The 24,002-nt window shown below is 36.4% G+C and overlaps 1 protein-coding gene and 1 long non-coding RNA gene across 2 annotated transcripts in view; one reads left to right on the plus strand and one right to left on the minus strand.

The window, feature by feature from the left end:
* Nucleotides 1–24,002, plus strand: part of LOC139728226 (acyloxyacyl hydrolase-like) — a 99,814-nt gene that overhangs the window by 14,600 nt on the left and 61,212 nt on the right. The window contains exons 9-19 of the mRNA XM_071639189.1: nt 123–266; nt 737–806; nt 3,129–3,159; nt 4,206–4,288; nt 5,956–5,995; nt 7,705–7,779; nt 8,295–8,370; nt 9,402–9,617; nt 10,948–11,044; nt 12,620–12,696; nt 14,150–14,273. Of these exons, the coding sequence (XP_071495290.1) occupies nt 123–266; nt 737–806; nt 3,129–3,159; nt 4,206–4,288; nt 5,956–5,995; nt 7,705–7,779; nt 8,295–8,370; nt 9,402–9,617; nt 10,948–11,044; nt 12,620–12,696; nt 14,150–14,273 (1,033 nt within the window). The remainder of the gene's footprint in view (nt 1–122; nt 267–736; nt 807–3,128; nt 3,160–4,205; nt 4,289–5,955; nt 5,996–7,704; nt 7,780–8,294; nt 8,371–9,401; nt 9,618–10,947; nt 11,045–12,619; nt 12,697–14,149; nt 14,274–24,002) is intronic.
* LOC139728224 (uncharacterized) lies at nt 18,981–22,736 on the minus strand. Its single transcript, XR_011710794.1, has 3 exons — nt 22,411–22,736; nt 20,015–20,112; nt 18,981–19,574 (listed from the first exon to the last, which is right to left on the minus strand). It is a non-coding gene; the product is annotated as an uncharacterized lncRNA (long non-coding RNA).

Raw genomic sequence — 24,002 nt, forward strand, 5'->3', positions numbered from 1 at the left:
TATTTCTAGCGGAAGCATAAGTTACGTATAAACTATCTTATATAAGAATGTTAACTAACACTGATGTTTAACAATTACCTTTCTTTAACCTTCCCCCTCCCCTCCTCACCACACACATGCAGGGCATCGATCCGAAATCCAACAAAACTTACGAAGAGACGCTTTGCTCCCAAACACCACACATGGGAACTATTCTACTCGGCGACTCGGCGGGGGCGCACTTTCACATACCCAAAGAATGGGTTACCGCCACGGAACTTAACGCTGTAAGGCTTAATGAATGAAAGGAGACTATTTCTTTCTGTTACTTTCTTTGAGTGCTAAGATGTTTACTAACACCCTGATAAACACTTTATGTATCTAATTAGATATTGCTTAATTGGCGGCAAGATATGGACGTGTATATTCGCTATTTCCAGCTGCATGACAATGAGCAGACTGTCATCGCCATTCTTCCCGCGACCTCCTTGCATGAGGTCCCGGGATTGTCGACTTTGCCTCACTTTATGAGACGTATACAGGACGGACTTTGCAGGAAAAAAAAAGAAAAAGGGGAGAAAATAATAATGATAACAATATAATGAACAAAAAAGGTGAGATTGAATGTTTGTGTTGACACAATAATTCATTTTATAATCCATGATCAATTTATTTGTGATAGTGTGATTTTGCTGCCTGTAACAATATACTGCTTTACCAACTCTCATTGTTGTTGCCATTTTGCTATTCTGTCCAGGAGGCTTTAAAAGACATCCTTATGATTGTAGAGAATGAAATTGACTGGCCAATGACATCAGCTGTTACGGGTAAGTGTGAGAAGGAGAGGAATTTGCATACTGGGAAAAGTCCATTCATGAAAGGGGTGATCAGAATGAAACAAGTCCACACCGGAACCTAGTAGTTGGCAGATAATTTTGTCGTCTGCAAATTGAGTTTGATATCGCAGACAAAAATTCAGCGACAAAGAGTGTATTCAGCACTTTTCACCACAGTCATATCAACCATTACTCAGAACGAAAGAATCATGTAAACTTTTATCTTTTTATAGGCTTGATATTATGTATTGTGGCCACCGACAAAGTCGTTTACGGGTTTCTGATGTAATAATACTGGTAGTAGAAGACCCGCGGGAATAAATCTAAATGGATTCATTGATACCCAGCTCTCGAGAAGGATTAAACTCAGTCCTAAATCATTAGACTACTCCTTCCACTGAATGAGGATTACGACGTGTCGGGACAATATTATGGCAAAGCACGTGTTCACTGAGGCAAGAATGTAATCCTCTCGTCAGCACAATAATCCCTGCTTCTTCTTGAATAAAACCGCCAAGCGTTTTGTGTAAAATAGAGGTGAGAGCACGTCTCCGCCCAGAAAGTGATCTGATGGGATTCTGAAAATGTTACAAAACGAAAGGAGACGTATCACAGACCCTTATGATGGAAGGAGAGGGATACTCCCCCCCCCCATACTGCCACCCCTCACCCTTGTGTGTTCCCCCAAACGTTGAAAGCATACTGTACTTGCAGCAATGATTTAACCTTTCTATGTAGGGCCAACGGCCTTGAACTCGGTTAACGTATCCTCCACACCTTTACGTTCATTACCAAGAAGTGTTCAACCCGAAAGAGGTGGCTGACATCTTCAATAATTAATTTTACTTACACCAGGGAGGTGGTCTCCCTACTTACACTCAGCGGGGTTCGGTCTGGGAGGAGTATACTGTATAAAGGTCCACTTTTCCAATATTGAACCCCTCCCCTCCCCCATAAAAATCCTAGCCTGTATGTATCAAGGGCGGAGAGGATAGTGAAAGCCGCCAACCATGATCAAGCTTTCCTGATTAACCCTATATAGTTGAGACGGTAACAAAATAAGAGCAACAAAAACGCATGGGCAGGGAGGTGAGGTCACCTCCCTGAAATGGGTTGGAGAAGGAAGTGATGCGCTTTCTCGTTTTACACAATAGTTGGGGGACTCATCGCTTTTATGCAAAGTCGTAAACAAACTAAGGACGGTGTGAAGGGGTGCGTGGCCTGTTGTTATTTGATAGGCCCTTGACTAGCCTAAATTGGTACCTCTAAAACGTCAAGATTTGCTAAAAAACTATCTTTATTATCATTAGTTGTCAGGTACTTTAATCTGCTTTACAACTTCATTAGTTTCCTCCTATCGTAAAAAGTAAACTTTCAAAAAATACTCTGTTCTCTTGGCATAAGACATGGAGAAGGCGAAGCAATATTGCTAATTTCGGCAAAACAGTAATATAGTGATCATTTTGAAAAAATTGCTAAGGTTTCACATTGAAGTTCCCGATATTCTACATGTCAACGCTATACCAGTCAGAAATGTGAAAAGGTTTCTTTTTTGATACCCACCATTTTAATTTGTTCAAAGTCCTGCCTTTGTAAACGTATATATTTTTGAAATATTTCTGTACTTCTCCCTGTATGAACACAACAGGATTAAATCATGTCGTAGTTTATGATATAGTCACCCAAAATGTGTTTTTTTATTTTGTCTGTTCGTTTGATTTTCCTCGAATGAATAGGGACCTTATGTATACGATGTCACCGGCAATGATATCACCGGCAATGATTTAACGTTGTCTGTTCTTTGTCGCGAAAGCAGTATATGAATAAAAGAGAATAAAAAAGAAAATTTGAAGCAGTCAGCGAAGTATTTAATATGAAATACAAGTTTATCATATTACGTAAATAACTAGGCTAAGTAGGCCTACATAATATATGTGAAGAGTTCATTTACAAAAGGTGTTAAATCCATTTTATTTGATGGAAGGAGAAAAACCTGTAGTTTATTTTTTAATTTCACATGCTTTCAAGTGTTTTCATGCAATGACTTTATGTCCCATAATTTTACATCAAAATGGCTTTAAAAAAAATGTGCTTCGGAAATATCTATGTGACTGCACAGATCTCTCTAAGAATAGGCATTTCTTTGGATTTTGTGGATATAGCACCTTTTGGAACAAAAACAAAACAGCAGCTAGGTGATTTACAATGCGTAAATGTTGTTTTATTGACTCTTTTCTGCGACTTAATGTATTTTTAGGGGATGATTAATGTTGTTATCTGTTCACATCTTCCTCCTGTTTCCTCCATCCTCAGGATACATGAACTCAACGTGGTCTGTTCTAACGTAAGTATTACGTGGTCGGATCAATGTTGTATTTCTCTTGCCTTTAACATTGAAGTTCTTCTTATTTTTTAACCATTAAAAACCCACCTCTGATTAGAGAGGGACGTGGGACCACTTTCTACACTTAACGTTACCCAAGGTCGCTTTCACCATTTCCGTTTGGAGTATTTTCCCTGTCATTCTTTTTTCCTTTTCCTGGTTCCACTTCGAAGATTGTCAGAAAACAAGCGGCTATACGCATGGTGACCATTTTGAAAGAGTCATGTTTCTATTTAACCCTTTCTATGCCAATGAATGAAAATGTGTACAAATTTCTCACACATTATTATGGACAGTTAATCAATGTGGCATGTCAAGGGTTTGACAGAGCTTTGCATGCTATACGCTCGGATGCCCTGAGTGTCCGCCTCCAAAAGTCCTCCGCCAATGCTTACAAGAATCTAACAAAAAAGCTGTTCTGTTATGCATCTCGCTAAAGGCCAAATTTCATTGTGAAGCAATTCTACACCTTGTTGCAGAGGTAATCACCACTGTACATGCCTAGACAAACTGGTTACAGTTTCGATATTAATTGAGTCTTCTCATTTTAAATCCTATGGGGGGGGGGGATCCTTTGTGCGAAAAGAGAAGATGTCAGCTTCTAGTATACTACCAGTCATGCGCCAGTATTAGAAGCAACGAACCCATGATATTATGGGTGATGTTCTTTATTGGGAAGGTTCATTAATTTGAAAATGCAATAATGGTTCATTATTTCAAAAGTTTGTTAATCCGCAAATGGAATAAGGTTCGTTAATCTGAAGGTTCGTTCATCCGAAAGTGGCATAAAAGGTGCGCACAAACAAACCTTTGAAATTACGAACACTATTTCATTGTCAGATTAATGAGTCTTTCATCTAAAGGAAACAAATCCAGTCATACCCTCTACCCCACGGAAAAAAAAAATCAATTTAAACTTTTCATAAAATGACATCATTATACAAATATAACCACATTGTTGTTTTCACACCGTCATGACCTTTTTGAATTATTTGATTTACCGACAGAGGACCAACTGATTCATTGTACCTGCGTCTTCGTGAATTGAACCACTGCAACCATCGGGACTATCAAAACATCGGCGTGAATGGTAAGCGCAGGATTTCAGAAATAACCGGTATATTATTTATATAATAATATGCAAAAGTTTGTATAGGACCTATAGTATAGTACAAAATGCTTATAAGAGATGTGCAGATATCTCCAGCCAATGAACTTTCACAATTAACAAAAGAAACAAACATGCGATTTTTATACAAGTTTTAATCCATGAATAGCGTAATCATTGGTGTTGTTCTTCAAATAGGTGGACCTTGAGTTTCTTTTTCTGTGTTTTTTTTTCTTCTTCAATAGAAGTAGAATCCTGAATATATGGGTAGGGAGGTATTCCTTTAAGCAGAGAAGGGGCACAAAATTAACCTGCGATTACCATTAACCGTTTTGGGTATGAAAACCAAGTGCGAAGCTGTAATGCTCTGGGGGCACTTGACGATCTGAGATTCAAAGGTTGTACCAGGTTTGGGGTTAGATATTCAGTTTAGTAGACCTACAAGGGTGCACATATGAATGATGTTGTTAGTGCACAGATAAGAAGGATCTTAAAAAAAAAAGGTTTTCCCGAATTTGGCCATAAAATAGACTTTAAGTTCGGTAGTGAAAACAAGCGGCGATCTTGCAACCCTGTGGTTGCGGCAACTGGTATAGTTGAATGGCCACCATGGAAGACCAGCAGGCGCAGCTGAATATGGGCCATCCAGCCATCTTCTCAGTTGGGAAAATAACAATTAAACAATTAAACAAACAAATAAACAAATAAACAAACAAATGCGCACAGTGTTATCAAGCTCTGTCGAGCCTTGTTTACAGGTAAGAGACAAGGGGAACGACGGCTCTCCGAAGAACTAAGAAATGAGGATATAAAGTGCCTTTTCAAGTGAAACAACCGCTGCGTTGTTATTGATATTCTGTGGTCTTATTCAACCTTTCCTATGCCAATAGTCAAATGTGTACAAATTTCACACACATTCCTAAGCACAGGAAATTGATGTGGCATGCAGCGAATTAAAGGAATATCCATCGCCATATAGGATTTCGTACATTACCGCGGTGTTATAATGCATCACATGGCTATGACGTCATCCCAAGACGCCAGTATGGGCAGCAGTTCCCAAGATGATTAAAGGGATGGTATAGTTCTGGTTAAGACCTAATTTCAAATTTCTTACATATTTTGGTGAAATAATGAGAAACCCTTGATAAAATATGAAAGAGAATGTCATTCCAAAAGGGATTCAACGTTCTTTATTTGATGGAAATTGGTTTTGAAGTGCACACATGGCTGAAATATCCAAAACAGAGCAATCCTAATCAAAGGTGGGACTCACCTTTTATCAGGATCGCCTTGTTTTACTTAATTGGATGCCTCAGCAATTCCAAAACCGATTTTCATCCAAAGTTTTGAATTCCTCGTAGAATAGTATGCTCTGTATCATTTCATAAGTAGTTTCTTGATATCTTGCAAAAAGTTAAAAACCAATTCCTCATCTCCACCAATATTATACCATCCTTCTTTTTTTTATATAGAAAACAAACATCCAGTTGAAATAATTTTGTTTACTGTATAGTGAAATTCAAATTTTTAACAATGATCATATTTAAAAAAAATCATGATTACAGCCAAACTCGGAGATATTTGAATTCTGATAAAGAGAAAGTCTCTTATGTACTCTTATATGCTCATTTTTGTAACTTTTGTAGGGGCTGATGCAAGCAACATGAACCGATCCGTGCAACAAGGGTGAGATTCACAGACAATGTTTGTTATGTCTCTTTTGCACTTGCCTCACACGCGCATTCCGACATTTCTTTTCTTTCTTTCTTTCTTTCTTTCTTTCTTTTTTAAATTCTTGGTGAAACCAGTTTAGCTTAGTGGAAGTGGTTAAGGGCAAAGACGGCAAGAACTCGTAAATAAAGTTGCAATTTTATATAATTTTATATCATTTTTTTTAATACAAAGGTTGATAGAAATCAATAAATTTGGTGGAAATAATTAAATCCGTATCATGTTGACCAGGATTGTCCTATTCAACTCAATAGTTCGCTTTGCTGATTTTGCTCCTTTTTTGAAGACGGCAAGACCTCGTGAATAAAGTTGCAAGTAGGAATAGATCAGGCGAGTTTTATATTATCTTTTTTTAATCAAAGGTTGATGAAAATCAATGATTTGGTTGAAACACGTCCGTATCTTGCGTTGACAGCGCTTTACAAGTTGTTACATTCCCAGAAGACCTATTCAACTCAATAGTTTGCTTTGCTGATTTTGCTCCTTTTTTGACCCGATTTTTCGAAGTTTTTCTCTTATTGCCTAATTGAAAAGAATCGCTTCATTAAGTATTGAGGAATCACATGATTAATCATGCCACAGTCATTTCAATTTGATTAATTGCTAGTCAATAAAGGATGACGGTGAACGTGCACATCCACCCATCGATAGTGAAGTCTTCTGAAGCTACTTAAGGTCCATGGAAGTTCACCGCATTTTTTTAAACTCTTTCTGTTATGGCAATGTTGGTCCTGTCATACAGTGCGTATAAAAAAGAGGTAATCCAACTTTGGAGGACTATCATTTCATACTTGTCACCTATGGAGAGCACTATGTTGGTTGTGAGGAAAGAAGAACTATTCCTCTTCCATTGATACCTATGGGGGAGTTATGTTGATAAATGTCATGCATGACTGAGCACATGAACTTTTAAGACAACTGCACTTTTTCCAAGTTTGAGTGTCACATGCAGGAAAAATGAAGTCTCACCGAATGGATGAGATCTGTCAACGAAAATAACCAAATAAATAGCCTGTACAAATACAGGTTTGTGTTTAGGGTTTCTTCTAACATTTTATAGTCTATAACCTTTAACCAGGGAGGTATCTTGCACCTCCCTGCTTTAACATGGCCACCTGTGTGATAACGTGGTCACTTCCACCAAGGCCAACCCATACAGTCCATTTTCTCTGTTCATAATTTACACATAGCTGGCAGCGCCAAACCATGTCTTGAATATGTAAGAGAAAATGGATAATGGGTTAGCCTTTGTGGGAGTGACCAATTAGTTATCAACGACGGTGGCAATATTGAAGGTTATGGACCTTGAAAGGTTAGAAGAAACCCTAAACACAAACCTGCAGGCATACAGGCTGGTCTGTTAATTTGACCACTTTCACTGACAGATCCCATCCATCCAGTGAGAGATATATTGCTCCTTCATTAATTTTGATATTCAGACTTGGAAAAAGTGCAATTTGTCATTGTTGTCTTTAAAGTTGATGTGCTCAGCCATGCATAACATTTGTCAACATAATCAGGTATCGATGAAAAGAGGAAGAGTTCTTCTTTCCTCAAACCAACATTGTGCGCTCCATAGCTGACAATGAAATGGTAGCCGTCCAAAGTTGGATTGCTTTTTGTTTTTAATACGCTCTGATGAATGATACGGTTTCATGTTACAGAATGTCACGGAACCAACTTCGCGACTATCCAGCTCTTGTGATTTACAGCCTCATCGGCAATGACGTGTGCAATGGGTGAGATTCCGGATTCACAAACAACAACTACAACAAAGCAATGATAGAAACAGAGTGTTTATATATATATATATATATATATATATATATATATATATATATATGTATATATATATATATATATATATATATATATATACATGTATGTATATATATACATGTATGTATATATATATATATATATACATGTATATATATATATATATATATATATATATATTCATACATACATAATGTATATATCGTTGTGGCGGAGGAAGAATGGCTGGTGGCAGACGTTGCAGTATAATCATGTTCACTTAGCCTTTTTATTCTCCCAATCTTTCGACCTTGTTACAAGTCTTTTCCAAGGGCTTGAGACGTAAACAAAAAAGCAACCAATTTGCTTCGTACAACTTCTTCAGTTCATAGTATTTTCCCTTGTGACCATTTGTTTTCCGTTGTTGGAAATATAAAAATGAAATGAAATGGAATGAAATAGAATGGATTGAACGCTTGTCTGCAATAATCCACAGGCACAACGACACGATCGCACACATGACAACGCCTGACGAAATGAAAACCAACTTTCTCGCAACATTGTCATACCTGGTAAGAGTTATTTTCCTCTTATAAAGTTATGGGACTCATTCGCCCCCACAACATTAAATAATAATAATAATAATGATAATAATAATAATAATAATAATAATGATAACAACAATAATAATAATGATAATAATAATAATAATCATAGTAATAATAATACTAATAATAACAACAATAATGATAATATTAAAAAGAAGAAGAAGAAGGAAAAGGAAAATAAGAAATTGATGATGGTGAAACCGACAGGAAATTTATCGGGAAGAAATGGGCTAAATATGAATAAAAATCATGGCGATCCTATTAGTTTTTTTGATGAATTGTATATTTTGAAAGAGAATTTCATTTGTAGTATAGGCTCAATTTTTGTATCTGTTTAATGGGAATAATTATTGTATTGTTTCGTTTCGTTTGAACAGTTATATCAAGGACTGCAATTCAGCCTCTTGGCTGCTATGTGCTTTCTTTTTGATGAAATAAACCAATATCTATCTATCTATCTCTCTATCTATGACATAATGGATGTCATTACGATATAGCCATCCTGGGCACGTAACTGGGAAGCGTTTTCTTTCTTTCTTTCTTTCTTTCTTTCTCTTTGTCATCAGAAAATGAATGGATAAAAGCTTGTTTGTATGCAAACAATACGTCTCCGCGTGTGCGTAGTGTATCTCTTCAAACTGGCAGTTGCAATCACTTTTATTATTAAAAAAACAAGCAAGAAGTTAGAGGTTATGTAAAAGTACTGACATTCAAATAAAATATTGTTATAGCACCGCAAATACCACACTTCGGACAATCTTCAGCTATTGTAAGAGTGTGGAAATATTGAGAGACACTATACAAAACAATTACAAACGACAGAGGTTGGTCTTGCGACTTAAATTTCGATTATCTGAAGCAATCCCACCTCAAACATCACTGCGCTACTTGAAAAGCGTCGGACTAGCGATATCCTCCTTAGACGCCATTGGACGAAAGCGTATCCGATTGTTCACTTAACAGTGTTCTGATTGGCTTGTTTGCTCTCATCCAAGGATTCTGTATTGCCCAATGGGAGCCAGGTGGTGGCTACTGGTCTTGCAGACGGTCGCATATTGTACGACACACTGAAGAACAGAATCCATCCAATCGGCGAGTGGCGCCAAGACGTAACATACCCGGATGTTTATAACTACCTGACCTGTCTGCAAGTCTCACCTTGTAATGGATGGATGTCAGATAACGAGACTCTCCGAAACTTCACGTCAGAGGTAAACATGCACTGTTACAGTAGCGATTATGATGGCAATTATAGCTGTTCTTATATAATTATAATACAAGGCACATTATACAATGTACCTTAAAAACTTGGTCTCTGTATTCACTTGTATAATGATATAAAACAATATGATTGAAAAGTATGTGAGTCCAAATGCTGAAATACTTCTGTAATTACGAGGTGCTAGCACAAATGTTTCATTTCAGAAAGTGACTTCCCCTATCAAATACCTAACTAACCCTTTCTGTGCAAGGGACTTTTGACAGTGTGTATTACAACGCTTCATGGTTTTCTGTGCCCATATCGGCACTCAAAAGCCCACAAAGAGTTAACGAGCTCCATCATACCCAAGTATTGAAATGTGAAGGTTGACTCGTTTAATCACGATATACTACAGTATACTTGCTCAGAGCAAGTACAGTTGAGGTGAGGATTTAACTTTTAATGTTTTTGCGAGGATATTCAGAAACCACTCTATGAGATGTCAAAGAGCATACAATTCTAAGGGGAATCAAAAGGAATATGAATGTCTGCCCAGAATTTTTGACTGATCAGAAAACTCCTCACACTGACACACACACACACACACACACACACACGTGAAGGAATATACGGAAAACCACCAAATAACTAGTAGAAGTGAGTACATGTATACTATAAAACTGATTAGGCTCGTTAATTATAACCGTGAGTGACAATAAATAATGATGTGTAGTAATAAGATATTGAGTGATTCCACCTATCAAGCAGTTAAGTTAAAAACATGTTTAAGAAAAAAACACCAACATACAGAGTGATATTGAAAACTAATTATGCATTCGTCTAGATGAATACGTGCTGTACAAGCGAGTATGTTTTTGTACTCGCATGTACATGACTTGATATCTCAGTAATTCTTAGACAATTCTCTTATGTACAAAGGGCATCCCTATATAAAATTATGCTTTGATTCTACATATCATCGAGTTTTTTAAACATCTTTGTTCTTTGAAAGTGATGTTACGCACACTCAATATTCCTAATTGTATTCCTCATTTGAATAATATGGCATGAAACTACTTGTCAATATTATCCTTCTAGGTATCTATTTTTTAGAGAGATGGGTCAAGAATGAAAAAGAAGACCCAAAGGGGTAAAAATTGTTAGATAGATAGGTAGCTGTTAGATAGATGTATAGTTGGAAAGAAGAAAAAGAAAGATAGATAGATAGATAGATAGATAGATGGATAGATAGAAATGGATTGACGAATGATTTATCTGTGATACGTGTATACAGCAAGTCACTGTATTCAATTGACGTCTCATTTTGAAACTCAAAACAGAGAGCTGCACAACTGAGTGCGGTCTTGAAAGATGTGGCGACCACGTACAAAGCGAAGAACTTCGGGCTGCATTACATCAAATACGACTTCCAAGCAGGTAAAACAACTTCTTTCCGAAGGTGAACCTTTTCTGTGCCAATGGGTAAAATGTGCACAAATGTCACACACAAATCTATGGACAGGTAACTAATGTGACGTGCAGAGGGTTAATCCGAAAATGAAATGAGCTTCATAGTTCCGACGATTCTTTAGTATAATACACCGTTGTAGTTGTTGTTGTTTGTTTGTTTGTTTGTTTGTTTCCGTTGCCTACTGAACAAATTTTATTTCCATTGCCTACTGAACAAATCTTATTTCATTTTCGGATCAACAAACCTTCGGAATAACGAACCTTCGGAAATAACCTTCGGATGAACGAACGTTTACGTACACATATAAGGGAATTTGTGTTTCGGAATATAATGAACCATCGGAATGACGAACTTATTTTGTCCTGTTTGCTTCTTGTTTTTTTATTTTTAAAGAACCTTCGGATAACAAACATCACCCGTAAGACGTGTATACTGTAAAAGCTTCGTTAAAAACTTCAGCAATTAATGAAAAAAAGAATCTGTTAAGTCTCTCAATTTGACGAAACAGTGGTAACTGTCGCAACTACCACATCATAATCATAATATATATGAGATAAATACAATGAAGTAATAATTGGTTCTTCCTCAGAATCCTGAGAATTCTAATCTCTACATTTTATCGTTGTAAAGTTGTAGTAGTCCGATAATAATGAGAATTAAATCTCCTGAGTTCGACTAAGATATGATTCTAATTCTACTTTTACACACATAAAATAGGTGAACAGTGAGGTGATGACATTAACATTAAAGGACAAGTCCACCTTCATATACATAAGGATTGAGAGAATGCAGCAATATTAGTAGAACACATCAGTGAAAGTTTGAGGAAAATTGGACAATCCGTTCAAAAGTTACGAATATTTTAAGTGTCTGCGCAGTCACTGCTGGAAGAGAAGACTACTACAGTGTATGATGTCACATGCGTACAACTATATAAGGAAAATAAAAAGAGAATTTCACAAAACTTTACTTTTTGAATAAAGTGCAAATTTCTTCGACTTGCTACTGACGTATGTTAAGGGTAATATTATTCCCCCTGCCTTCTGAAAGAGAGAAGTCAAGTGTTCTTTTGTTATGCGAGAAAAATGGAAATATGTGGAATTTTCTTTATTATTTCTTTATATCGTTGTACTCATGTGACATCACAAGCTATGGTAGTCTTTTCATCCAGCCGTGACTGAGCAGAAACTTCAAAAATTCATAACTTTTTAACGGATTGTCTGATTTTGCTCAAACTCTCACTGATGTGTTCTACTAATATTGCTGCATTCACTCAACCCACATGTCTATGAAGGTGAACTTGTCCTTTAACTTAACATCTGATTTGCAAGCCTGATTTGGTAAATTTGTGTAAAACTTTAAAATTATATAACGTTAAAGTCCGATTACAATGAAATTTCCACCACTGATTTTGCCTGTGGAGTGGATTTTCAATTTAACGTCATGAACACCTGTCCGATTCCTTCTGTCCACACATGTGTCTTGTCCACTGTGTGTGATGTGGTGTGGATGTTCTGACCTCCCAACTGCGTCCACTGCAGTGGTCGACAAGTGGAAGAAAATGGGCGGCGAGACGTGGCAACTAATTGAGCCAGTTGATGGTTTCCATCCTAGCCAGGTAAGCATATACACGATTCTTCTCTAATGTGCTTTCTTCTATTTAGGAAGAAATAGTCGCTATGAATTACTGAGAAATACCGATGTGTATATTGCAGCGTATATACATTGTATATCTATACAGGGTGGCCCAAAAGAACGGAACACAATATAAGATCTTTAATTTCAGCAATATCATTGCAAATATATTGTTATTTTACATACTATTTGAAAGGTCACTCTTTTTCCAATAGAATGACACCAAGTTCTTTAATTTTGGTTAATGCGTTATGATTTTAGGACCATTTTGTCAACCCTTTGCAATTTTCAAAATGTGATCATTTTGCACTCCAAGCGATATCAAAAACCAGCGAGAATTCGGAGTGCCATAGAACCAGTAGCGTTCACAATGTGTGGAATGTGGGGCCGACGGTATGATTCACTCATTGTCCGTTATCATTGTGAATGAGACGACCTGTTGGGCTCATTGAGATGCTAAATTTATAGCTGGAAAATAGCGAGGTTTATCTTCCACCTCCCTGTTCGAAGGCATTATTGGCACTGACTTGAGTTCATGAGTGGTTTAGGAATAAAGCCCGTACTTTTAATTAAGTAAACATTGATAAATACAATCCGAAATTTTCACGAAAACAGTGATATGAGCATCACCGTCACATGCAAAATGAATGCTTGGATGCTATGAAATAATCTATGATGTCACATTCATGGCCATACAAATCTCCCATCCACTACTAATTTAATACTTACTCTATACGGTGAATTTGTTTTTCGACTTGTAAACAAACTAAAACCAGTAACACTACAAAATTTGTAAACAGATTGTGAAAATTTTCTTAAAGGGATCGTATCGTTTTGGTTGATACCTAATTTCAGGTTTCTAACATTTTTGGTGAGATAATAAGAAACCTCTTATGAAATATGAAAGAGCATGTAACTCCATGAGGAATTTAATGTTTATTTCATGAAAATTGGTTTTGAAATGGCCGAGATATCCAAAACAGAGCGATTCTAATAAAGTGTGGGACCCATCACACTTTATAACGATCGCTTTGGTTTACTTTGTTTTTGGATGTTTCAGTCATTCCAAACCTGATTTTCATCAAATAAACTTTGAATTCCTCTTAAAATGGCATGCTCTGTACTATTTCATTAGTGTTTTCTTGGTAGCCCAATTCTCATCTCCACCAATACTCAAGTGCCATTCCTTTGAACTTTCTCCCAGTCTTTCACTAATATTTCTGCAGTCACCAACAATGTAATATGATACGTAATGTGCAGCGTTTAGGAACAGGGCCTGTAGAGCAACTTTGGTACAGAGGCGAGAATTTAGAGAGAGAGAGAGAGAAAAAAAAGAACAGAGAGTCTGGAAAGATGCAACCTTTAAACCACTGAAAAACTACTCGCTATTGACTATTAGTAATGTTATTAACTTCTTGCCTTTTTTCCCCCTGTAGAATGCAATGTACATGGCATCGGAGTTGCTGTGGCAGGAGATCTCTGACAGTATTCCTGACGTCATAAAGACTTGGACCAATCCCAACAATGCTCGCATCAAAGCAATATTCGGCGATCAAGGCGGTTATTAGCATAGGTTTCATCCATATACGCAGGCACGCACGTCTATACAATCACGCTCTAAATTAAGGCGGAATTAAAGTCAGTCACAAAACCAGTATAGTACTTATTCTGAAATAAAAAGAATTTAGACCAACAGTAGCTCCATCAGGGTTTAGCGATGATAAACAGATCAAACTGGGTTTGAAACTTTTCTTCTTAATTCGCTTCTCTTTCTACCTTCCCCCTCCTCTCTCCCCTTCTATTTCTCTCTCTCTTTCTCACTCTCTCTCTCTTTCTTGGACACACACGCACACACACACACACACACACACACACATGCGCATTCTCCGGCAAAGACATGAACACCAATGTACTGTACACTCATGGACAGGTCTATACACATCCATACAAACTTGAACATCATACATTTTGTATGCACTTTTATAACATAATCTTTATATATGGAGTGCATACTTATTCGAATTAAGGAATTAATTGCCGTTCTTCTGCTTTCATTTTTGTCCCTTCCATTGCTTATGTTGTGCAATTTGCTATACATCTAATAAAGATATTAATATTATAGTGTGTTGTGTTACATTTTTGTGAGAAATTTTCGAGAGAATATTACTCTAATCGATATAGAACCATGACCAGTCAGTGTAAAGACTGTTTTATGACTCAAAGGAGAAATTTGAATACTGTGTCTCCCCAGGTCATAATTAAAGCAATTAGGTTATTATTATTATTAGTAGTAGTAGTATTAGTATTATTATCATTATTATTACTATTATTATTGTCATTATTATTATTATTATTATTATTATTATTATTGTTATCGTCATTATTATCGTTCTTATATAGCGCGTAATACCTTTGGCAAGGTCTGTATGCGCTTTAGATAGAGGGGAATAATGATAAACAAGAAAAAAATAATTACAGAAACAATAAAATGCTGCATAAATCATCATCTAACAATCACTAAGTTACTTTTTGAACAGATAAGTTTTCACGATGTTTTGAACTTAAGATTTCCACATGGTGAAGACAAAACGGCTGGATTACCTATATTCACTTTGCACTTTATAGGCCTACCTGCTAGTCTGCCATGGGCACTAGTTATACATTAATGTGTTCAGTGTCATTAGCAATGAATGACTGAAGCGGGATCTTACCATACGTTTGTAGATTGTGACTGCTTCACACACGAAAGCCCCATTACTGTTGTATGTATCCGAGATAAAGTATTTTGCCTCTTCCAAAGGGGTGGGGGGGGGGGGGGGGGAAGGCATGATGACACACAGCATTGCTCAGCAAGATTCATCGGGCTTCGAACCCGAGTCATTGTGATGTGATTGCAATGCAGACATGCGACAAACCTTGTGTCAAGACCCTCTCGCTGTAAGATTGTTATAAAAGCGGGCGAGCGAAGCGCGCCCAGCCAAGCGCGATAGTCACATGCAACCACACTCTGCTGGGCTCTCTTCACCATACAGCGAAAGGCCTTGACATAAGGCTAAAAATGCTTCCGACTGAACAACCTCGCCGGCCATGCACTCAAAATAATCAAACGTTTCAAACCTCAGAGTAATATACTTTCACATATCATTTGCATTATTTTCACTTATTATTATGCAAAAAACAAAAATTGTTAAGTGATTATCATAGAACATAACTAATTTCGTCGGCGTTTTCACGAACCGACGCTATTTCGTTTTTGAGCGAAAATGCAGTTCTGAGAAAATCGCGTTTAAAGATCTCACAAGTTTTAGACAACGTTTTCAATGACTTTTCCTGTCTTGTGTGTGAAAATTTTGACAGGGTGATGAGAGTGGAAGTTGTTCTTCCTATCCATAGTGTAATTTTAGTGTGAATTCAAAAAAATTACGATATTTCTGTCTTCAAACTCACTGCGTCGGTTCGTAAATCCATCGTTTCTTGCGCGCACCATAGGTTATGTACTTAAGCGCGGGTCTCACGAACCGACGTAAGTTGTATTACGCCGGTTCGTGAGACCCGCGCTGTAGGGCCTGTACAATAGGTAACGTGCAATACGCGTGTATTTACGAACCGTCGCTATTTCATTTTCGTATGTGTTTACATACAAATACTATTAGGGCTATACCTGCTTATCAACAATAACCTTATTAATTGAAATTAATTGTCATGTAATGATTGTTGTGATGATTACAATACATTTAGTGATAATTAAGATGATAATACAAGCCAGTTTCTCTTAATTGTTCTAAAAAGAGTGTTGTCATTGTTTTCATCTTCATTTAGTACACGCATGTATTGTTATTATAGCTGTGGTTGATCGTTCCAAAGATTTCTTTGCCCCCCCCCTTTTTGTGGATATATCATTATTTAACACTTTTGCATTTGGACATCTATCATTTGGTAATACATGTATTCGGTATACTGTGTTTCATATTTTTTACTTTTTACAGTTTTTTTTTTTACTTAATTAACTTACTTTTTCATTTTTTCACATTATTTTTAATTCAAATTCAGTTCACTTCTTTCATAATAATTATGAATGTTTGTTCTAAGATGAAGGATACCGCTAAATCTTGGGAAAAAGACGTGCCAGTCAATAATAATTACTTGTATTTACTCATCTTTCATACTCATGCATGCACTCTGTTATTTCTTTCTCTGAAATAATATATTAATTTCTTTATTTCTTATTATTCCACATATTTGTGACATTTACTTTGTCACAATTTTTATCAGTGTCATTATTGTCATTTGGCTCGCATGCGAATTCACTCATAATTCCTCATTTTCCATCTTTCTCTTTCCTGCTCAACAGATTCTATGATAGCTGCACCTGATCATATAAAAACATAAACTCATCCTGCATGCACTCTTCGAAACTGATAAACTCCTAAAAATACATGAATATCGACACTATCAGAATTTCAAGCTTCATTTTAAATATATAATAATGGTCATGTTTTATTACGCCTTTTGCAGCAATATATTGAAGAGGTACATTATGTAATCGAAGAAACATAGGTCCTCAATAGAATATCAAATTTGAATTATTCAGAGATGAGTAATGACAATGGGAAGGATAACAATTGTGGAAGAGCTCCATAAATCAATACATATCTAATGGCAAATGGAGATGGAATCAAGATTCAAGAATATGTGTAATTCAAGTTCATTATTATATCAGTTCTTGTGTGTTCACAAAAAGAGGAACACAGTCGAACATGCACACCAAATCTTACATCGTACATTTACATCTATAGAGTGCGGACGGAACATATACAAGAGAAAGAATAACATCCTCAAATTAATATATCAAGCATAACTACATGTATGTATATGACCACACAAAGATGTTGCTGCATATGCATGAAGCTTGAGAGTGCTGCAACACCCATATGCTCAGATAAAAACTTGATGTATATCATACAAAAGAGAAGAGGTACTGCATGTACATGTAGTTACACTATTCACAGGACAGTAGAGAAAAAGCACGAGAGAGAGAGGGAAATGGGTGTCTAAAATAGGTCGATGTAAGGAGTGCCAAGCCAATTAAGTCTCTAATAGAAGTCATACATATATAAGGAAACAAATTAATCACAACATAAATGATCATGCTCATGTTAACCAATAATTAGCATCTAAAAATGTGTGTAGAAAGCCCATAATATCAGCCTTTCGCCCCGAAGGCTTGTTACATATGAGAAAAGAGAAATTTTGGCCGACCCCCCCCCCCCCCTCCCTGTGAATCCTTAATCCACCAGTACTATAAACACATTCTGAGAATGTGTTTTAGTACATGTACTAGCAAATTCACAAGAGGGTTGGGGAAATTCAGCCAAAATTGTGTGTGGCTAAAATAATTAAAAAGAAAGGTCATCAGCAAAACTACGGGGTGGATGCAGACGAATTTTCATGTGATGACTAAAAAATATGCAGCTAAAGGAAAAAAAAAAAAGACGGCGGAGAGGGGCCAAGGCTAATTTGACTCCCCTCCCCCCCCCCCCAACCAAAAAACAAACAAACAAACAAACACCACTGTTTTACAGCACCTTTAAAGGACTCTTAATTTTTTGTTTGTTAAAAACAAACGTCTCGAAGTAAAGAATTCCATATTGTAGGCGAAATGTAGACCGATACAGTGTATAAAGTGTACATCCCAAGCTATTAAAGAAAAAAAAAACAGATTATGAATATCATTTAAAGTAAGAATTTCAGTGTGTTTAATCATCTTTAGTTGAGTTGCAAATGACATGTACATATTTAATAAGAGCAGTAAACTTCGAAGCGCCCCCAAGCCCTTCTATACTTAATTATTCATGTGTAAAGGTAGCGCCAGGGCACTCCGGTGGTCTAGTGGTTATGACGCTGGTCTAGTAATCCAGAGGTCGTGGTTCGAATCCTGCTTGGGCTGCCTGTGATTTTTTTTTTTCACAGCAGCCTACAAACTGCACACTGCAGTTGCGTGCGTTACTACGGATGGAGACAAATGAATAATCTATTATTTTAATATACGATGTTTGACATCCTTATTGCAATCACTTTCTTTAATTGTAAATTTAGAGACATAATGAATTATTATTAAAAGAAATCAAATTTCTGTATTTTGTTGTGAGTTTGCATGGGAACATACACGTATCATAATTTACAATTTTAGTTAGATAAAGAACATCTTATAACAGAACTGCCTAGTGATGGTTGAATAATTATGTCAATTTGTTATAAGTCCTATCATTTACATGGAGTGCATGTTCCCATGTTTATAAGAATCATACGTGACACATTCAAAGTGGGTTGAAGACAACAAAATAATAAATAAAAGAATAAAGGAGAATAGAACTTAATCTGATTACAGCATCATCTAAATATTGCCAATGTGCACTTAGAAATCTATCAAGATTTATCACAAGGTTATGATTACCACACAAAACCTTCAAGATTTATTATCATGAAATACATACCAATGAACACTTAAAAAAATCTAACATTCCATATCCACATGAAGCTTTCCTTGATATAAATGTCTCTCTGTAGTGTTATTAAAGTGTAGCAAAATTGTAATTACGACATCACAGAATGGAATGCCTTGTTTTCACCTTCAATCTTAGGATCTCCTTTCATGTTTCCACTTTACAATCACATTTCACTGTAGATATACCGTCCTTATGTTGTCGCCCTTCATCCCAATTTCTCCCTTCTATCCTATCTGTAGATTGTCTTCTTTCCTAAGCCATTGTATTCACATTCCTTGATGATCAGCACGATGCTGTACTTTTTTCTTCTTCTCTGAAACAGTCCAGCTCTTCGCTACTGCATGGCATCAGTCATCTGAAAGAAAAGACAGAAATTAAGAACTTTCAATTAAAATCAAACATCATGATACAAGATACAACTTTCATTTTGAGAAAAAGAAATCAGCCAACTAAACTGTAGTTGAAATTATTTTGCTCTATTTATATTAAACATAAAACAAAACGGTATACAGGATCAAAGAATGTCAAAAAAATACTGCTGTTTTTGATGCATATTCAAATTGTCTCGCCTTTTACATATTTTAATGATGCAAGATCTTATGTCTAGCACTTAGTAAGTCTCATGTAGAATTTAAATTATTATTCACATGAATAAATCTGCATGTCCTTGTAAACAAGGCATTGCTTTGAAAAAGCTGAATATTACTAATTGCATTTGGGAAAGAGTCTACGACAATCAAACTTTGTTATTATCAGAGACTTTAACATCTTAATTAGACCTAGACTCTACATTACCATTGTATTCACATCCGTTGGTGATGTACACGACCCTGTACTTTTCCTTTTCTTTTCTGAGACAGTCCAGTTCTTCGCTACTACATGGCACCAGTCATCTGAAAGAAAAGAAAGAAATTAAGAACTTTTGATTAAAATCAAACATCATGGCACAAGATACAACTTTAATTTTGAGAAGAAAAAGAATTCAGCCAACAAAACTGAAGTTGAAATTATTTTGCTCTATTTATATTAAACATAAAACAAAATGGTAGGCCTATGCAGGATCAAAGAATGTCAAAAAATGCTGCTGTTCGTATTTGATGCATATTCAAATTGTCTCTTCATTTGCACATTTTACTGATGCAAGATATTATGTTTAGCACTTGGTATGTCTCATGTAGAAATTGAATTATCATTCACATGAATATAAATCTACATGTATTTGTAAACAAGGCATTGCATTGAAATAGCTGAATATTACTACATGTACCTGCATTTGGGAAACAGTCTATGACAATCAAACCTGTTTCTTATCAGAGACTGTAACATCTTAATTAGACCTAGACTCTACATTATCATTCAGCTTTTAAAGGTATTAACCATTCACCTATAAAACACTGGCATTGTCATGTGCATCATATTTCTTTGATACTGCACATATTTTCATGAAGTCTGCACAAGAATGCAAATGAAACACGTCTGCTGTTTGGTATTTATGAGAAAAAAAATCACTAACCCGGAAGTCCTTGGCCTTAGGAATAACACGTGGCGAGTTAGTAGGAATTGACGTTAAAATAGAATAAGAATAGATCTACTAAATAGGCCTTTGCCTCATGAATGTCTGGTCTAATTATAGACTAAGTGAAGTCTAGACCTTTCACTTTTAAGTTACCAGTGGTTCACAAAATTTATATTATAGATCTAGACTACATCTAGATCTAGACATCTAATACTATTAGATCTTGGCAACTTTTGTCTTTGTGACACGAAATTAACACGTCACGGATGATATTGCGGCGATATCCAACAGGATGACAGTACCACTATTACTGACTCAGTAAGTTGACATAGATAACTAACATCAACTTGTTAACGTACGTTAGAGATGGCACCATATACAATAACCGGTGACACTGACACTGACAGATCTAACGACTACGTTTAGACTAACGTTAAAGAGTTAGACTCGCCATCTCAGTAAGTCGGCCAAAGACAAAGTCAATACAGGGCTAAGTCAGTGTTACTGTTATGTTAGGCCTAACAAATGTTAACGGTTACTCGGTTAGGTTAGGTTTACCAGGACTCAAGAGTCCTGGTTAAATCAGTCGAGGGACATTTCTTAGAAGTCCTTCGATTCCAAGAATAAAAAGGGTGAAAGAACAAAGGGAAAAAAGGAAAGAAGAAAGGACAAAAGATTATGTATGGATGCTGTGGAAATCGACAGCGCTACTGTATCACTATCAATCACGCGTGAATATGTAAACGCCATTTGGTTGGGCCGCATTCACAAGTTTTAGGGAAAAAAAGCCCCACCGCTGTGCTTCAAAGGTACTCCACTCGAACTAACGTTAGACATAATGTCACATATCAACACACAGTACGGTACTAGGGCTGAATTCACAAGTATACTATAACACTGCACTGTACAGGAAAGCCACCTAACCTGTAGAGTACTACTCGTAGTGTTTAGGTAGTATCACTAGACCACATACTGTCATAGATGACATCTACACCAACGCTGCACACTGGCACTGGTCCGACGGTCCCTGACCAGGAAAAATCACTGTTGGACACTGACCAGTAACCTTTTCAGGAATGGACAAGTAAAAATTGGGGGAAAAAATGGGTGGACTCTACCTACTATTACCACTAGTCTAGATGTAGATCTAGAGCTAGACTATAGACTCTGTGTTAATTTGACTTGGTCTTAGACTTCAGCTGATCTTAGTTTTAGTAACTGGCATTACAAGTAAAGTCTTAACTTAGACTTAATAGTTAAACTTGAAAGTTAAAGTCTAACATGTCTAACTTTATTCTTTACTCTTCCTTTGAGTTTTACTTTTAGACTTTTTACTTTTTTTTTTTAGTTTAGTAGGCCTACTTTGTCAATCTCATGATTTCATTTTCAACTCAAGTCAAGGCATAGCCATGAGTGTCTTCGAGACTTTGACATCTTGCATGTCTTGCACACAGACGTTACGACTACAGTACTCAGTAGTCTCAGAAGTAACGACATAAGTTGAAAAGAAACTATGATTTGGGATCTAATTTGAAATTGGATGGCGTTTACAGACGAGGCTTCATAAGCATCACGCGATTGAATACATGGGACTACACTCTACCGCAATTAATGGTTATGGTAGTCCAACTGAAACTGTTATTTTGAGCATGATTTTAATAGGATTATAGCTTACCATTCACTTCACTCGTGGACAGTGGGCTGGCTTAGGTCGTCATTCATCTTTCAGATGGTTTGGTTCTCACTCTGAGATCTGGATTAGGGCCAAAACCTAATTCTAGGCCAGTAAGTTGAACAAAGCTCAAAATAATGCAACTGCGACGGTTCGTAAAACCCGCATTGCTCTTCACCCTAGCAATTCGGGTTTCACGAACCGGCGTATCTTTACTGCGTCGGTTCGTGAAACCCCTTTTTCTCAATTTCTCGATATTTCGAGTACCGTCGTTTTTTTCTTTCTTTGATAAAATTAAGAATAATTAATTTTGTGATCTAAAATTTTGGGATTTGGTAGAGTTTTGAAAGCACTTTCATTTGGTACCAATATCTCGATTTTGAAAATTTTGACCAAAATCGAAATAGCGTCGGTTCGTGAAAACGCCGACGATTTGTGTAAAAACTATCTTTACTCTCCTCAGTGTCTTAAGTGTTAACAGTATATAATCATTAGTCATGTTGCTAAAATGGCAAAAGGTATAGATCTTTGACTACGATATAATGAATCTACGCTGCTAGGCAAAAAAACAAAAAGAGGAAAGTTATGGTCCAACAAAGGGTATTTTGGGTAGGAGAGGTCTAACATACTTGTGGAAAAACAAAAAAACCAGACAAGCGTATATGGGTGATGCAGTTGATGACTGGATTCGACTGAGTTGGGATATTGCCGCATAGAGAAGACCAAGAAAATTAGTTTTGCATAACCTAAAAAAAAAAGACTCGGTCTTCCTTTTGTTGCTATACAATGGCACACGTCTCCATCATCTATTATGTCTCTACTGATTATTGGTAAAGCCCTAAAACTCAAGAGTTAAAGGGATGGTAAGCACAGTATTGGTGGAGACGAAAATGGGCTTTTCACTTTTTTGCGAGATGCCAAGAAAACACTTATGAAATAGTACAGAGCATACCATTTTAAGAGGGACTCAAAGTTTATTTGATGAAAAATCGGGTTTGGAATGAGTGAAACATCCAATAACAAAGTAAAACAAAGCGATCATAATAAAAGGTGGGTCCCACGCTTTATTAGAATCGTGCTGTTTTGGATATCTCAGCCATTTCAAAACCAATTTTCATCAAATAAACATCGAATTCCTCATGGAATTACATATTCTTTCATATTTCTAAGAGGTTTCTCATTATCTCACCAAAAAAATGTTAGAAACTATTGAAATTAGGTCTCAACCAAAACTATACGATCCCATAAATAATATCTTTTAAGCGTTTCTTACGATCACGGCAGTCTATTGAGAACGTTTTCGAAATTACATGGATTGATTAGTGGTCAAGGGAATCACTGAGGCTAAAGCCAATGTTATAGCGTCAAGAACTGAATTATGTCTTCCACATTGAGTTATTAAATGCTTGAATTTGCCATTGTATCTGATGTTAGTTATTGAGGAATATTATTACTATATAGAAAGTTGTCTTGTGCGAGATTTTGCATTGTGATGTTTCTCTGTCATTGTGATGGTGAGTTGCTCAGTTGGGTTTGATTTTTCTCACGTAGAGGGTTTCATATACAGTGCGTGATTATGTCTGTCGTTTCAATGT

This window comes from Diadema antillarum, unplaced genomic scaffold (assembly GCF_040938485.1).
Source record: "Diadema antillarum isolate AM-2024a unplaced genomic scaffold, OU_Dant_1.0 seq00000170_RagTag, whole genome shotgun sequence".
NCBI classification, from domain to species: Eukaryota; Metazoa; Echinodermata; class Echinoidea; order Diadematoida; family Diadematidae; genus Diadema; species Diadema antillarum.